Source organism: Trypanosoma cruzi, genomic scaffold (assembly GCF_000209065.1).
Source record: "Trypanosoma cruzi strain CL Brener 1047053517145 genomic scaffold, whole genome shotgun sequence".
Lineage (NCBI taxonomy): Eukaryota > Euglenozoa > Kinetoplastea > Trypanosomatida > Trypanosomatidae > Trypanosoma > Trypanosoma cruzi.
In genome coordinates, this window is record NW_001849571.1 from 514,888 (window position 1) to 531,529 (window position 16,642).

At 53.0% G+C, this 16,642-nt stretch overlaps 5 protein-coding genes across 5 annotated transcripts, besides 10 other annotated features; 1 reads left to right on the forward strand and 4 right to left on the reverse strand.

Annotated features, from left to right (window-relative positions):
* Nucleotides 1-7,821: a sequence feature (areas not merged during assembly with more than two copies in the genome that could not be assigned to a particular haplotype).
* Nucleotides 189-248: a sequence feature (T-rich).
* Nucleotides 432-1,316, forward strand: Tc00.1047053511613.10 (mucin-associated surface protein (MASP), putative; the record flags this gene model as incomplete). The annotated part of the gene is made up of 1 exon (XM_810314.1): nt 432-1,316. One exon carries the CDS (start codon nt 432-434, stop codon nt 1,314-1,316), a length of 885 nt encoding a protein of 294 aa, XP_815407.1.
* Nucleotides 720-783: a microsatellite.
* Nucleotides 1,008-1,130: a sequence feature (GA-rich).
* Nucleotides 2,302-6,210: a mobile genetic element.
* Tc00.1047053511613.40 (mucin-associated surface protein (MASP), putative) lies at nt 7,486-8,811 on the reverse strand (the record flags this gene model as incomplete). The annotated part of the gene is made up of 1 exon (XM_810315.1): nt 7,486-8,811. The coding sequence occupies one exon, from the start codon at nt 8,809-8,811 to the stop codon at nt 7,486-7,488; it is 1,326 nt and encodes a 441-aa protein (XP_815408.1).
* Nucleotides 7,822-8,749: a sequence feature (heterozygous, non-Esmeraldo-like haplotype).
* Nucleotides 8,750-9,441: a sequence feature (areas not merged during assembly with more than two copies in the genome that could not be assigned to a particular haplotype).
* On the reverse strand, nt 9,268-9,951 carry Tc00.1047053511613.50 (mucin TcMUCII, putative; the record flags this gene model as incomplete). The annotated part of the gene is made up of 1 exon (XM_810316.1): nt 9,268-9,951. The coding sequence occupies one exon, from the start codon at nt 9,949-9,951 to the stop codon at nt 9,268-9,270; it is 684 nt and encodes a 227-aa protein (XP_815409.1).
* Nucleotides 9,442-10,248: a sequence feature (haploid, Esmeraldo-like haplotype).
* Nucleotides 10,249-16,642: part of a sequence feature (areas not merged during assembly with more than two copies in the genome that could not be assigned to a particular haplotype) that runs on past the window's edge.
* Nucleotides 11,495-11,514: a microsatellite.
* Nucleotides 13,557-14,783, reverse strand: Tc00.1047053511613.60 (mucin-associated surface protein (MASP), putative; the record flags this gene model as incomplete). Its single annotated transcript, XM_810317.1, has 1 exon — nt 13,557-14,783. The coding sequence occupies one exon, from the start codon at nt 14,781-14,783 to the stop codon at nt 13,557-13,559; it is 1,227 nt and encodes a 408-aa protein (XP_815410.1).
* On the reverse strand, nt 15,688-16,353 carry Tc00.1047053511613.70 (uncharacterized protein; the record flags this gene model as incomplete). The annotated part of the gene is made up of 1 exon (XM_810318.1): nt 15,688-16,353. One exon carries the CDS (start codon nt 16,351-16,353, stop codon nt 15,688-15,690), a length of 666 nt encoding a protein of 221 aa, XP_815411.1.

Sequence of the window (16,642 nt, forward strand, 5' to 3'; positions counted from 1 at the left end):
GCGGGGATTTGTGCGCGTCTACTGTGGTCCGATGTATAAAGTAAGAGAAAATAATGATTGTGTTTTGCTTTAGTTGCCTCCGCTGCCGTGCTGTGTGCTCCGCGTTGTGGCTCCCTGTATCCGTCACGTTGAACGCATCGCGGACACACTCACATGCATGCGCACTGGAGCCATGCTGTGCAGCTCCCTTTTTTTTTTTTTACTTTATTGCTGTTTGTTTATTAGTGTTTTTTAATTGTTTTTTTTTTGCCGACTAATTGCTGCGGGGCTGCGTGCGTTTTTTGCCCTTCCACTGATTTCAACTACCTCCTGGTGTGTGCATTGCCATTTGTCGCTGTGCGTGGTTGTGTGACGTGTCTCTCTTTTTGCTTTTACTCTGCGTTGACGGGGAGTTAGTTTGTGCTGAAGGCTACACGCGAGTGACAGGAGTGATGGCGATGGTTATGACTGGCCGTGTGCTGCTGGTGTGTGGCCTCTGCGCGCTGTGGTGCGGTGCCGGCGGAGTTTATGCGAGGGATGTCGACAGCAACGCAGTGGGTGGTTGTACGACGTCGGGAGAGTTGGGCACGGGTTTGTCTCATGTGTCGAGCGGATGTAATAAACCGGGGATTACGGCGCCATTGCGGTCAACGTTGCCCGTTACTGCCGTTGAGGCGTCGGGTGAAGAAATTAATTCTGTTACAATGCAGAACAATTTGGGTTCAAGTGAAATTTCCAACGCTGCTGGCCCTGGTCCCGCTGGTCCCGCTGATGCTGCTGGTGCTGCTGGTGCCGCTGGTGCCGGGGTTCCTGGTGGTGGTGGAACTTCTCTTGGAGGTGGTGGCACCGATGAAATTCCTTCGGGTTCTTCTGGAGGTAAAAATGAGCCTGCTCCTCCTCCTCTTTTAGAAACAGAAAACGAAGCATTGCGAGTTACAACAGTCGGTGAAGATGAAGCAAAAAAAGCACCCCAAAATCACGATAATTCAGTCGAACACCAGTCTGGACAAAATCAAGAGCATCTACACGAAGAGGAACGGGAAGGAGAACATCTACAAGAAGAAATACGAGATCAGCAAAAAAAACAGGAACAGCAGGAAGAAGAGCACGAAGAGAGCATAAAACAAGAAAAAGAACAAGAGGAAAAACAACATCAACAGCATGAAAATTACGCGAAAAACAGCGAAGAACCCACAAAAAACGAAACTGCCGTTGGTACAAATGCCACCGCTTCAACTGGCGACAGTGACGGCAGCACCGCTGTCTCCCACACCACCTCCCCTCTTTTGCTTCTTCTTCTTGTTGTTGTGTGTGCGGCTGCGGTGGTGGCCGCGTGAGAGTGAGTGAGAGAGAGCCGTGCACCGCCCGCACACACACTCGTCTTTCACCCACTCTCTGTGTGCGTCCCCTTGCATGGACTCTCGCCCTCACCTCATCCCACGAAGCACACACATAATGTGCCCATTGTATATATTGCATGCACACCCATGCAGGCCCGTTGGTGCTCTCTTTTGCACGACACGCACCGCTGCCGTCCTGCCTGGCTGCATGGGCGGAGCACCGTAACTGTTTCTGTTTTGTTTTTATTGCATTGAGTGGGCGACCTCTCTCTCTCTCTCTCTCCCTGTGTGTGTGTTTTGCTTTACGGGAGCAATGAGAGTGTGTGCGCTGGTCGTCCCACGCTTCGGCTTTTTCTTTATTGTTTTTCATGTTTTACTTGTGTTGTGGTTGAGTGCACCCATTCTGCTTTTTTTGATTTGCGGCATGCGTTGACTGCGGACGCATGAATTTATTATTTTCTTTTATTTTTTACGAGGAGAGTGTGAGTGTTTTGTATCCTTGTGAAGCCAATAAGTTTTTTATACGTATGCCGTGCGTCAGTTGGTCCACGTCACCCTGCGGCCTCCAGTGCTTCTGCTTGTGATGATGCCTGTGATGTGTTGTGCATGCGGGTGCTTTGCTGCCACCCTGACGTATTCCTGCTCCATTGACAAAGCGGTGCGTGCCGCCAGCGCGAGGTCGATCCCGGCTGAGGTGAGGGAAGTGTCCTTTTGGAGCAGAGGGTACGTTGCAGACATGCATCGTCGTTGGGAGGAATGGATGGGCGCCCACCCGCGTCAATGTGTCGACAAGGGAGCTGGATGATGCCAGGAAGTATTGCAGCTCAGAGCGGTATTACGCAATGAATTCATTGGTGGCAATTGCGAGTGTGAAGGTGACGTTTTTTTCTACTGAGAAAAGGGAATTTTTCTTTTTGTTATACGTTGCGGCCACTATTCGTTGATAGGCTGAGGACTGTCCGTAGAAACGTGGCCAGTTTTTACGCCTAAACGGTGCTATCGTGCGAGAGGGGTTATCCCACAGCGTGTGCGGCAGGGCCTCCCGTGGACCGTCAGGCGGCTCAGCGGCTGGTGGTGGTTGCCGTAGCGGAGTGGCTGAAGGGCTATGGCTGTCATTGGAGCTTGCGGAGGTGCGCTGTCCATTTTTAGCCCGTTGATACGCTTGACATTTTTGGTAATGACCTGCGCGTGAGGCGCTTCTTGGGAATACGGTGGAGCTGTCGCAGAATCCAAATGCGATGCCTTCTCCAGCGATTGGAGTGCCAGGGTGGACACGTCGGGCGTGTACCTTCATACGATGGACGAGAAGACTCTGCTGCAACTTGGGCAGGGCGACGTTGATCCGCTAGGTGGAGGTTTCGGAGGCGGTCGGGGTGGATCCGTCTCCTCAGTGTGGGAGGGGCAGCACCGCCGACACAGAAGGGTTACTTGTGATCTGCAGGGCGCGTGTCGGTCTGCCGAGGAGTGGGCAGGAGTCGCATCGCACCTGTGCGCAAAGACGCGATTCGACGCCCTATTTCTGCGAGGAGATCAGGAATGGGGTCCTCGCCACACCGACGAACGCCTGTCGTGCGGTGTACGCGCCTTCTGCTTCCTCCTGGAATTCCTTCCAGCATAACCTTTTGACTGCAGTAAGGAAGTCCACGTGCCAGATTGGGATGCCCTCTTGCGGGAGAGAAATTGAAATCGTGGCTTCTTCGTCAGTTGCCTCATTGCGTGGGATACCGCAGTGTGATGGGGAAAATATAAATTCTACAGGACGACCTCGTTTCACCAAGGAAAGTGGCATAATTAAAATCGCTTCAGTAACGCGGTCTCGCATGGCCAATGGGCAACGGAACGCCTCAATTGCTGACAGGGAGTCCGTTGCCACCAGAATTCGTGTGGGCGATTGGGATGTTCCCAGACAAGGAGGCATAAGATGCCCAAAGCCATTTTCGATGGCAAGGCACTCTGCTCTATATGAGCATGCGAGCCTGCCAGCTGCTGCACGATGGACCTCCACAGGGGCATCATTTGCCGTGGTGTAGTCGTACAATAGTGCAACGGATCCAGATGCGGGTTCAGCGGGAGAGGAGGACTGTCCATCCATAATTCAAAATCGTAATCCCCAGAGAGGAGTAAATAGAGTCAAAGGCCGTACGCCTCACATCGTCAGAGGTGTCTTGGAAAAGAGTGGCTGATAAAATCTCACTTTGTTGCAACTCACAGTGTCCCAGGGAAAAATTCGATGTTGAATAGGAGGGGAGCGCGAATGTGTTTGCGGGGTGTCCCAATAATGTTACATACGCGGTGTAATTCATTAATAACGGCATCTCTCTGAAGCGGGATTGATGTCGCCGCTTTCCCATGCATGGACGGAGGCATAGGTTCCGAGTAGATAAGGGAACGCAAATCCTCGTAATCATGGAGGCGTATACAGCGTTCCTGTTTTGTGAGTGCACGGAGCCAGAGTATCTTCCGGAGCCGGAGAAGATTGCCTTCCAAGCAGACAGATGTATCTTCCGTTGGTGCGCTAAAGACAAGAGATGCTTTACAACTGTCGCGGTACCGTACTTCCATATTATTGAGGTAGGTGTAGGCAAGGCATGGGAGAATTGCATCGCCACAATATAGTGACACACTGTAGACGTATTCAATCGAAAAGGATCGCATGGTGAGATGGGACGCACTAGCTTGTGCAACCAGTCACAATTGTTAACGGCGTAGCATGATCTGCTTTGAAGCGGTGGGAGCGTGCGTGCCAAAATTAAGAAGGCGATCGAGCGTGTTGCCCAGCAAGCGCACTGGGCGTGACTGAATACGTAGGTTCCCGCTATCAAGATGGAGATCGATTATTTTCTCGCCAGACAGTGTGTGTGAAGAGATGTAGAATAGAGCAGCTTCGCTCTTATCGACGTTGATTTTTAGGCTGTGCTCGACAGCCCATGTCGATACAAGGGACAGGGCGGGTTGCATTGCCGCAGCACATGCATAAATGTCCGCACCTGAGGCAACAAGTGTGAGGTCGTCAGCGTGCATGAATGCGGCGGCAGAATAGATGTTGTCCATGCGGCGCAGCAGGTCATCCACACAGTGGAGGAAGAGTTGGGGTCCCGGGACGCTGCCTTGCGGTCGTCCGGCTGAGGTGAGTTGTTTCCGGGAGTGCTGTTCGCGAGTGCATACCCTAACATAGCGGCCCCGCAGGTAGTTGTGCAGCCAGCGTTTGGTTCGAGGGCCAAGGCGCGGGAGTCTGTCAAGCATGCCAAATAACTTCCCATGGTCAACGGTGTCTCAAGCAGTCGAAAAATCAATCAAAACTACGAGCGAGCGATGGCGACGAGGGTGTCGTGTGGGGCACCGCCTCCAGGGCGCTCATACTCCACAATGCCAAACTCATTCAATCCACGAGTAATTTTACCAATAACAAGTGTCACCACGTCCGACGTAGAACGCGGAGGTGCAAATCCGAAATTGACGTGGGTGGTGCGGCAATAACGCTGACAGACGGCGGTGAATCATTCCTTCGATTAACTTGAATAAAGAAGAGAGCTGCGTGATAGGTGTATAACTCTCTGGGCGGCATGGATCCTTCCCAGGTTTGGGAATAGGAATAGTGTCCACCGTATTCCGGGAGCCGGGCATGCTGCCATTTGCGAAGGGGTTGTGGATCATCGTTCTAGTTGTGCCGCGCGCAACGGGCCCGAGACGGTGCAGGAATTCATTCAACTTGTTGTCGGGGCCAGCGGCCGAGCCGAGCAAGAAGTCACGGATGTTCACGTCAAGTTCATACGGCGTGAGAGGCCGATCCATTTCCCAGTCACCAGAGTTCAAAGGAGTGCGGCGGGCAGCAGCAGCAGTACAAGGTGATGTGGCACGTGAAACCCGCAAAAAATGACGGACTAGCAGATTTGCCTGTTTCCGGGGCAGGGCGCAGACGCGGTCCAAAGATCAGTGCGGAGCACCACCGATCCCAGAGGATGAGGGTGCGGCGCCGCCATGCCGCGGAGATATCGCCAGTTTGGGCTGGATGAAGCCTCATGTTTTTCCACACGGGCTTCCAGAGGCATAGTGAAGCCACGGCGTAAGGCCTGATTTTATTCCCCTCTTTTTGGATCAATTCGGCTCGAACCAGGCTGTCTCCGGGCGAGGCAATGTGTGCGTTGTATGCTGCTTCCGCGGCGATCTCGGCTTGTTCCGTTTCGTGTGTCCACATCGTGTTGGGGTTTTCACGGCTGCCGCGCGGGATATGGCGCTCAGCTTCTCGCAAGTTGCCTCTGAGAACGTCAAACCATGTGGACGCGGTGGAAGGGAGTGTTTCACACAACGAGGTGGAAGCAGGCCAATCCGCTTTGCGCTGGGCAAAGGTGGCTTTTTCCCGCCGAGGCAGCGTGTTGGCTAGTCGCGGAATGCCATCGTCCATCCCTACCGAGTAGGATATTAAGGAGTGGTCCGAATCCATGTGGGGAGTGGATGTCCGGTGGGAGATGCGTAGTACGCAATACGCAGTCACGTCAGGGGACGAGACATCACAATTTTTGATCCGTGTTGCCTGCGCCGGGTCATTTGCCAGCCCAAAATCCATATTAATTAGAACAGCGGCAAAGTTCTCTCCTCCAGTCGTTGATGGTATATATGACTGTCCCAGAGTTCATGATGTAAATTCAGGTCACACGCGATAATGGCAGCGGGGCCCAAGCGACGAATGGCAGTAATAAACGAAAAGCTTTTAACAGTTTCCATGGGAGGGTTGTAGAGATTCACCACGCAGATGCTGCGACAGCCTGGCGGAAATACGCGGACAGCAATGGTCTCCAGGAGGTCAGTGCCAGGGAGCGACAGGCGCTCGCACGGCAGAGTGGCGCACCAGAATGGCAACGCCACCACCGCGCCCAGTGCGAGCCTGAAGGTAGTCATTATGGCCAGAAACTTTTGTCCGCTACGTCACTGCGGTTATTTACTTCCTGGAGCAGAAGGATGTCAGTTTGATGCTGCTCCCATCCCGCAGCAAATGCAATCTTTTTTACGGACGAGAGGCCTGCAATGTTAAGCCGCCAAACAGTGATGTAGCCATCCTCCTCGGTGCCAGGGTTCTTGTGGACGTCACCGCAACGGGTGATATCAACGGAGTGACCGCAGCGAAACGGTCGTGCAGTTTTGTCCGACAGTCTGCAGGCAGACCACTTCACCTCCCCACACCGGGCATGGCGTGGAACCCTCTCGAGGGGTGGAGTCACCTTGGTCTCCGTCGTGCTCGCAGCAACGCCCTGCTGCGGAGTTCCTATATGCAAACAGAGCCCCAGCACCGCGACAGGGTGCGACGCCATTGCTGGGGGCCCAGGAGAAGCCGCAGTGCCTCCTGCTGTCATCCGGAATCTTTGTTGACGCCTTGTTGCGGACAAGCGCCCATTGTTTCTTCAAAAAGACGCCGTACACCCGCGACGCATCTTGCGCTGTGAGAGGGACGACCCTCACCACAACCGGAGTCGCCCACGCGCCGTCGGTACGCACCACATCGTCAAGAAAAGAGCAGGAATACTTCAGGGTGAAAGCAAGACATCTGCTGGCAAATCACATCGCACAGATCATCAATAGCAGCACCAGAAGCGATGCAGACCGTGGGGTTAACGTGGACCAACTGCCGCATGCCATACGCCAAAGACAATCTTAATGGCTTTACAAGAATACAAGAGACTGGCGCTTCCTCAACAAGAACGAAAACATATATAAAAAAGAAAAATCCAGTGACCGCATCCAAACATGCAGCCGATCAGAAAGTGCAATGGGTGCACTCAACCACAAAACAAGTAAAACATAAAACAAAAACCAAAAAGCCGAAGCGTGGGACGACCAGCGCACACACTCTCATTGCTCCCTTAAAGCAAAACACACACACAGGGAGGGAGAGAGAGAGAGGTCGCCCACTCAATGCAATAAAAACAAAACAGAAACAGTTACGGTGCTCCGCCCATGCAGCCAGGCAGGACGGCAGCGGTGCGTGTGGTGCAAAAGAGAGCACCAACGGGCCTGCATGGGTGTGCATGCAATGTATACAATGGGCACATTATGTGTGTGCTTCGTGGGATGAGGTGAGGGCGAGAGTCCATGCAAGGGGACACACACACAGAGAGAGTGAGTGAAGGACGAGTGTGTGTGCGGGCGGTGCATGGCTCTCTCTCACTCACTCTCACGCGGCCACCACCGCAGCAGCAGCCGCACACGCAACAAGAAGAAGAAGAAGCAAAAGAGGGGAGGTGGTGTGGGAGGCCGCGGTGCTGCCGTCACTGTCGCCAGGCTTCACCGTATCGTTTGTTTGAGCGGTGACTGTTTTCACTGTTTCTGGTGCTGGTTGACTGGCTTTAGGACCGACGTTGACATTACCAACTTCAGGGTCGTCGTGGGTTTCTCTGGGATTGTGCCTTTCAGGATTGTCACCATTCTCATTCGCCATTCCCTGAAAGTCACCATTGCCACTTGTAGAGATGGGTGATGATGCTGTATCTGTCGGATGGCCTGTATTTGCACCCCTTATCAAATCTGATGGGTCTCTGTCTTCATCGTATTGCTCTGCCACATCATTCTTTGAATACGGTTTAGGTGCTTCACTGTCCGTTCCGATTCCTGAGGTTGTCGTCTTTTCATTTGTTTGCGTTGAATTCCGTGTGTCACCTGCTGCAGTTGGTGGACTTTGTCCCGTTGGTTGCACTGGCAATGATGGTTTCCCTGTGGGTTTGCTCTTGGCAGACGACACGCTGGAGGAGTCTTTGGCATGTACGTCACTTTCCCCGGTACGACCTTCACTTGCACCATTATCACGAGCTTCAACATTTGTTGCTTCTTGTGTATTTGGAGGGATTTTATTTTTGTCGGAATGCAACACCTCCGGATTCTGCACTGTGGGCAATATGGGCAGATCAAGCGCCTTTCCTGCCTGTTCATCTGTTCCTGAAGAATTATCCTTCTGAGTGGCCGACTCAACGTCGGTGTTCTTCAAACCGTCACCATCATTGGTAGTGGAGGATGTAGACTTATCAACAAGACCAGAAACCTTCAAAATGGGATGTTTATCTCCGTGAGAAATTCTACTTGAGCCACCACCACCACCATCACCATCAGCTTGACTGGCAGGACCAACTTCACTGCGGCCACTAGCTTCAGAAACACTGGCACCAAGTGGTGGTGGGGCTTCCAGTGTTTCTGGCGCTGGCAGCGGCGGTGGTGGTGGAATTGAAACTGAACCCAAACTATTACTTTCCTGAGAAATATCTTTTAATTCCCTTTCTTCGGCTTGTATGGCATCGATGAAGAATGCTGATCGCAATGGCAGCGTCGGTGTGGTTTTATTGCAACCGCTCGACAAATAAAGTGTTCTCATTCCCAACACACCCGATGCCATGCAGCCACCCACTGCGTTGTTCTCGAATTCTCTTGCATAAACCCATCCGGCACCGCACCACAGCACGCAGAGGGCACACACCAGCAGCACACGGCCAGTCATCATCATCGCCATCATCACTCCTGTCACTTGCGTGCAGCCTTCAGCACAAACTAACAACACGTCAACGCAGAAGAAGTAAAAGAAAAGACAGGTCACACAGCCACGCAACAGTCACCGCACAGTAACAAATGTCAACACACCAGCAGCAGCGCACACACCACGAGACAGTTGGAATCAGTACGATTGCAGAATTCACACAACGCCCTGCAAACCAGAAGTTTAAAAAGCAATAAAAAACAAGAAAAAAAACCCGGGAGCTCCAGTGTGCATGCATACGAGTGTGTCCGCGATGCGTTCGACGTGACGGATACAGAGAGCCACAACGCGGAGCACACAGCACGGCAGCGGAGGCAAGTAAAGCAAAAAAAAACAATCATCATAAGTACTCTTACTTTATACATCGGACCACAGTAGACGTACACATGTCCCCGTGGCTTTGAGTGCTGGCACGCACAGCCCACACACACCTCTTCAGCCCACAGTGGTGTACGCCAGCGCGGATACGGCAAGCACCAGCGGGGCACACACCCACGCAGAGCTGCTGAGGCTGCCGTCGACTTCGCGAAGACGTGACGGTGCGCGGGTGGTCGTCGTGGTTGGCGCCTCTGTAGTCGTAGTGCTTGGTGCCTCTGGCGCAGTGGTAGTCGTGGTTGGTGCCTTTGTCGTAGTGGTGGTAGTTGTGGTCGTCTGGGCAGGAGGTTTGTTCGTCGTGGTCGTCTTTGCGGGTTCTTCGTCTTCCTTATCTGTGAGGTCTGCAGATTTATTAGTGTCACTTTGTAACCCTGTCGTACCTTTATCACCTTGTTTCTGTAACGCACTGGCAGCCTCTTCCGATATTGGTGAAGTACCGGTCAAACGTTGTTCCGCTCCGGCATCTTCTGCTGGCTTCTCAGCCGGCTTATTCACTGGTGGTGCGTGCGGTCTTGGCTGATCCTTTCCCTGTCCTCCTGATTCAGGAGGCGATGAATTGATGCCGGTTCCCTTCACATCAACTTCAGGGTTAGGGTGAGTTTTAGAGTCCGGTGGCTGTGTGGTAGTGGTCGTAGTCGTCTCGGCAGGCTCTTCAACCGTTTCAGGATCCTGCGCAACGCACACGGACGGGCAGCAGCACAGGGCGAGCACCAACAGGGCGCACAGCAGACGGCACGTCATCATCGTGGGTGTGGTCGTTCAGTGGTGTGGAGCTGATCTGCACAGTGAGGGACATGGAGAGCAACAGGGGAGACGAGAGGTGCGGCAGACACACACACAGAGGGCACACCACATGAGGAGAGGGCAGCAGCCAGGCATGCACCGTACGCCGCACACCACGCACGACACACACTCCAATCCACGGCAGCAGGCACACACACACACACACAGCCCTGCCGCAGCACCAACACACAGATGGAAGAGGGAGAAGCAAACAGGAGCGGCACACAAGGCTCCACCGCATGCACATACGGCGAGAGCGGTACGTCGTGTCTGCACCCCTCACGGAGTGTACGCACACAGCAACACGAAAGCAAAGTAAAAATAAAAAAGGAGGTCCCCGCACACCACGTGGATTGTTGGTCCACGGGAAGTGCAGCCAATATTCATCACAAAAATAATTCAGTTACCTTCGGGCTTCGTCCATATTCAGCGCACACCACTTCATGCAGGCCTGAGAACCACCGCAGCAGCAGCCGCAACACTCAAAAATAAGCGCAGGGAATGGAATAACGCAAGCAACCATTGATTTATGTTTCTGTTTGGATGTTGGCAGATGTCCGCATGCGTTGTTTTTTGTTTTTGTTTGTGCAGAGGGCAAAACTTCATGCCTGGATCGTGTGTTGGGGATTCCTGCAGGGTGCACAATTTGTCTCTTTCCTCTTGTGCATTTTTTTATTGTGTTGGTGCGGCCAATAATTCGGTTTCTGTTGTTCCTGCCTTTCGCCGGTAAAGTGTTGCAATAGATGTTTTTGTTTTTCCTTTCGTTGCTGTGGCACCTGATTCCTCACCGTTTATTGCGGTGGAAATGAAAATATGTGAGTGGACTCCCACGCACCAGAACGCACCTTCGCTCCTATTTATTGGTGCATGGAAGGGCATGTGTGTTTGGTGGTGTCTCGTCCATATATTTTGTGGGTGTACATTCCCCTGCAGGCTGAGGGCGGGGTGACGCTCCGTCGCGGTGCACTTCCCTCGCATGCCGCCCACTGTGATTCATCATGCATCACCCCCTCACATATTCCGTGGTGCCACACCGCTGATATTATTGCGGCCGCTGTGATTCCGCATACTTCACGCATTTGATTGTGCCACAATACATCCGCTCGTGTGGCCGCCGCATCCAAACAGCGGTGCCCAACACCGTGAGCGGCATTCCACATCCCTGCATGTCCCAACGCAGTGGTGTTGGACTGTCAGCCAGGCGTCAGACAACAACAGAGTCTTGTGCTGGCAGTACAACACACGGAGCTGCAGTGAATGACTCGGGCGGCGACGCATCTATTCGTCGCAAAGCAGTGAAAAGGAGTCGGGCAAAATAATGCCGGCTTCATTCACGACACCACATCCACAGCCAAAGCATGCGACGTGATGTGTGTTTCACTGGTGCTGTGAAATGCCTGCAGACGACGTCACTAGTGGAGGCACACCACCCATGATCAGCGGACAGACAATAATCGGCATGGGAGGCCACAAAAGGCAGCAACGACGCCAGCAGCAGGAGCAGCTCTCTCTCTCTCTCTCTCTGTTGCCTCCGAGAAGTAAATATTCCACCAGCCACAGCCGACGGTGCCATCGTGACACTCCATGCACGTCGTGGCTGCGTCAAAGCATCCTGTTCCCTGCAGCGCCTCAAAAGATGCCTCACTCCGTCCACTAAGTGCATCGGTGTGGGCCGTGCCTGGGCTGTTCGTGAGGACCACAACGATGTGAGGGTCACCGAGTCGCAGCATGTTTGTTGTGACGTTGTTGCATGGCACCTGCACACACACACGCAGCGCCTGCATCCCTCCCTTTTGTGTCCGCCCTCTGCCGGAGTGGCCACACACACACGGGCAGCAGCAAAATCACTTCACCCTCGACGATCCAAAGTCAACACCGACATCCCTCGCGACGCAAAGGTCTCAGTTGCCAGCACGGGCTTCCTGCCGCCCTGCCATCGACGCTGAAACACGGCACAGTGCACGCACTTATTTTCCTCGTGTGCAGTCAGCCGTTTGCTTCACACATTCTTCGATGGGCTGATGCCCACAAAAGCACGCCACAAAAGGCCACTGTGATCGCACAAGCTCTTACGATGAGCGTCGGTGTGTGCATGGATCCGCTGCTCACACGTGCTGGCAGGCAGCCTGCAGCCGGTGCCCTCGTGCCAGTGCATCGGCTCCAGCACGGAAAAGAGAAAACGGCCAATTCCCGATGCACTTATTCCCACCAGCAGCACCAACACGCTGGTCGCCAGCCGTCATTCCTCAGCACATCCAGGAATGCTGAAAAGTGACGTGGAACTGTCAGCCAGCAATGCCACAATCCCGCACACATGTCGGCTCCACCAGAGAAGACACACAAACTACAAACAACACCCTTCACATGTCATCCGAACATCATTCCGACACACCGCGACACGCCAAACAGAAGTATTCGTCACCCCAACGCACCTCCCCACACAATCACATAGTCCACGCACCACGCACGGCAGCAGCTCACACGTGGTCAAACAAATGTTCTTCACATCAGTGTAATCCACATGCTGCAGTGGGAAGTAAACAAAAGAGACGGGCTGCCAAACCCCAAAAGAGAGCCACGACTGGCCGCAAGTCAACGGAGCGCAGCCACTCAAAGGAATTCAGTCCTCATGCCCTCAACCTCCTACCTTCCCCCACAAAAGCTGCAAAAGATGGAAAACAAACGCACCGTCCAATAAATTCTTTGCGCAACACCAAAAGAATCCGCAGTGCCTTATGCTGTCCTCACAGTCCGTTGATGACGCCTGGATGCGGATGGGCACCCATCGGTGCTTGCAAGCGAGGCTGCACACCCGCGACGCATCCTGCGCTCTGAGAAACGCGTCCTTCACTATCACCAGAGACGCCCACGCACCGTCGGTACGCACAAATCGTCAAGGAACGAAGGATACGTCAGGCTGACAGCGAGACACCCGCCGACAAATCACAGCGCAGGCATCATCACAAGCGGCACCAAAACCGCTGCAGTTAACTGTGGAGTGACGTGCATCAACTGCCGCATGGCTTATTTGGAAGAAAAAACGCGGTGGCTTTACAAGAATACGAGTAGCTGCCACTTCCTCAGCAGGATAAACAATATGAAAACAAAAAGAAATATTCAGTCATATGCAGTCAAAGCATGCCGCAAATCAAAAAAACGGAATGGGTGCACTCAACCACTACACAAATAAAACAATGAAAAACAAAACAAAAAACGAATCGTGGGACGACCAGCGCACACACACTCTCATTGCTCCCGTAAAGCAAAACACACACACAGGGAGAGAGAGAGAGAGAGGTCGCCCACTCAATGCAATAAAAACAAAACAGAAACAATTACGGTGCTCCGCCCATGCAGCCAGGCAGGACGGCAGCGGTGCGTGTCGTGCAAAAAAGAGAGCACCAACGGGCCTGCATGGGTGTGCATGCAATATATACAATGGGCACATTATGTGTGTGCTTCGTGGGGTGAGGTGAGGGCGAGAGTCCATGCAAGGGGACACACACAGAGAGTGGGTGAAAGACGAGTGTGTGTGCGGGCGGTGCACGGCTCTCTCTCCCACACTCTCACGCGGCCACCACCGCAGCAGCAGCCGCACAAGCAACAACAAGAAGAAGCAAAAGAGGGGAGGTGGTGTTGGAGACCGCGGTGCTGCCGTCACTGTTGCCAGGTGTCACCGTATGATTTGTTTTGGCATCGGCAAGTCTTTCTGTTGTTTGTGGTGCTGCCACACTGGCTGTAAGAGTATCGTTGGTATTAACAGCTGCGGGGTCGTTGTGTGTTCCTTTTGTGTCAGGCCGTTGAGCATCATTGCCGTTCTTATCCGCATTTCTCTGAACATCACCACTGCCAATTGTAGGGATGGATGATGCTGTTGTGTCTGCTGGATGGCCGTTGGCTGTATTCTTCATCAAATCCGATGGGACCCTCTCTTTACTGTGTTGCTCTGCCTCATCATCCTTTGAAGGAGTTTTAGGTGCTTTATAGTCCGTTGCGGTTTCTGACGTTGTCGTCTTTCCAATTGTTGGTGTTGGAGTCTGCGTGTCTGTTGTTGCTGCTTGTGGATTTCCCTCTCCTGATGATAATTCCGTTGTTGATGCTTTTGACGACGGTGGCGGTACTGGTGTTGTTGGTTGTAATTGTGGTGTTGTTTTCAATGGCGGCGTTGGTTCTTTTGGTTGGTCGCTGAAACGGTCTCCCGTATCCACAGCACTCCGCAGTTTCTCGCGTTCAGTATTATCCTCACCAGTAACTCGAATTTCTGGTCTATCTTGTGTATTAGAAAGGCTTTCTTCTGCAATGGGCATTGGCTCCCCCGGTACTTCCACTTTGGGCAATACGGACGCCGCAGGATCGGTTGGTTCTAAATGCTGAACGGCTCGCTGAGATTCCATGTTTTGGGTGGATGACCCACCGCTGGGGGTCGTTGGAGCAACACCACCAGCAGGGGGACCAGATTGAATGACAAGACCAGCACCGTCACTTTCACCAGGCATGGCGGTGCCAACAACTGCACCTGAAGTTGAAATTGAATCATCCTCTTCCCTAAGAGGAACATCATCCTCACTAGCTTCAGCCTTTATAGCAGGAATAGGCAGTGCTGACCGTAAGGGCGGCGTAAGCGCAGCTTTATCACATCCGCTGGGCATATGGTACCAACTAGCACCCAACGCTCCCGACGCCATGCAGCCACCCAGTGCGTTGTTCTCGAATTCTCTCGCATAAACCCATCCGGCACCGCACCACAGCACGCAGAGGGCACACACCAGCAGCACACGGCCGGTCATCATCATCACTCCTGTCACTTGCGTGCAGCCTTCAGCACAAAATAACTCCCCGTCAACGCAGAGCAGAAGTAAGCAGAGAAAAAAGTAACACAGCCAAAGTAACAAACAGCAGCAGGAGCAGCACGCACGTCGAGGCAGAGGAAATCAGTACAATTGCAGAACTTGCACACCGCCCTGCAAACCAGAAGTTAAGCAATAATAAAAAAAAAGAAAAGAGTCGAGTGTCCGGCAGGAATCCCGGAATAAATAAAATTTATTCGGCAGGACGTTTATTTCATGCGCCAAGCGGCAAAATAAGAGCATGTGTTTGTGTATACATATATTGCCTCCATTGAATAAATTTAAAAGAGATCTTGCTGTTCCACCAGCCCACACAACATCCTTCACACTTCATTGCGGCATCCGGCCTGTTCCTCCAATCCTCCTTTCGTGCATTCCGTGGGACGCACAGCAATGAGGCCGGCACCGCGTGTGGGCAAAAACAAAAAACAAAAAAAAGAGGAGAAACACGTCACTCATGACAGTGTGCAGCAGCCGACCATTAAATAAAGGAACAGCAAGGATACGTATCATTCCAGGAAAACAACAAAACCAACAGTAAAACGTAAATAATAAAAGAAAACACGCATGCAACGCGGCACATGTTCTCCGTGAGGAGTCGCAATTCCACACTCTTCGGCTCACAATACCGCCACAACTCCACACAATCCCAGAAGAAGCAGCCATTCCCAACACACACACGCACAGTGCTGTCAACAGTTAACTCTCGCAGTGTCAATTTCGCGTCGTAGAGCACGGCAAAGCAGTCGTCGGGACTCACACCGTTTCCGGAATACTGCGCGGTGAATTCTCGTAATTGGGGTTTTCGTGTCCAGAGGCATTGCGTTGAGTCAATCCGTCCGCATCACCCTCAGCAACAAATCCACTGCCTGCAACGCCATTTTCTGAAACGAGAGATTTTGTGTCCAGTGGCGTTGTGCTCACTCACCTCGTCCGTGTTATCCGCGGCAACGTGTTCCCTGCCGCCATAAGTGACAGACATGATCCCGGAACCATTCGACGCCACTAATATTTTCAAACCATAGGCAAAGAAAAGCCTCTTCTTGGATGCATTCGGGACCGTCATTTCGTTCGGATTGCTGGCAAACTCAGGCCTCGTCCTAGGCGTGCTGGTCGCCGTGTTGGATGCGGGACTCCGATCGACGGTGTTGGGTGCGTCAGCCGCCGCAGACTGTCGCCAATCCTCGTGTTGACGTGACGGCTCAGCATTAACTTGCGGTGCAGTTGTCCCACAGGATTTTGTGTCATCCTTCCCTTCACGGGGCGGCGGCAACTGACAGATGCCCGTCTGGTCAGCATCGCCGCTCCGTGCAGGCGGATGGATGGTTCCATCGGGAGAAAATTGACGCCACCACAATTGATAAGGGCCGGCGTATTTATGTGTCGTCACATTCATCGTGAAGGCAACGGTGGCCCCTTCCTCCTTCGTTGCACAGCTGGCAGCACAGTTGCTACATGTGTGCACCGCATTGGCCACATGGCACACAGCACCCAGCTCACCATTCCTGCCATGCATGCGCACATCAAAGCCACTGAAAGTATAACTCTCATACGGAGCCTCAGCACTGGCAACAGAACACTTCTTCCACGCCCATACACACACACACGCGATAGCTCACGCTGCCGTCACTCGGAGCACACGACACATCCACCGGCACAACCATCGAATCCACATCACCAGATACATGTCCAGGACTCCCAGCTGCCGCCACACGCACACGGAGCAAGCACCACAACAGCCACACGCGCCAGTGCACCCTCATCCATCCATGACGCGGCACCAAAATTTCCAGCCATCCCGCCCT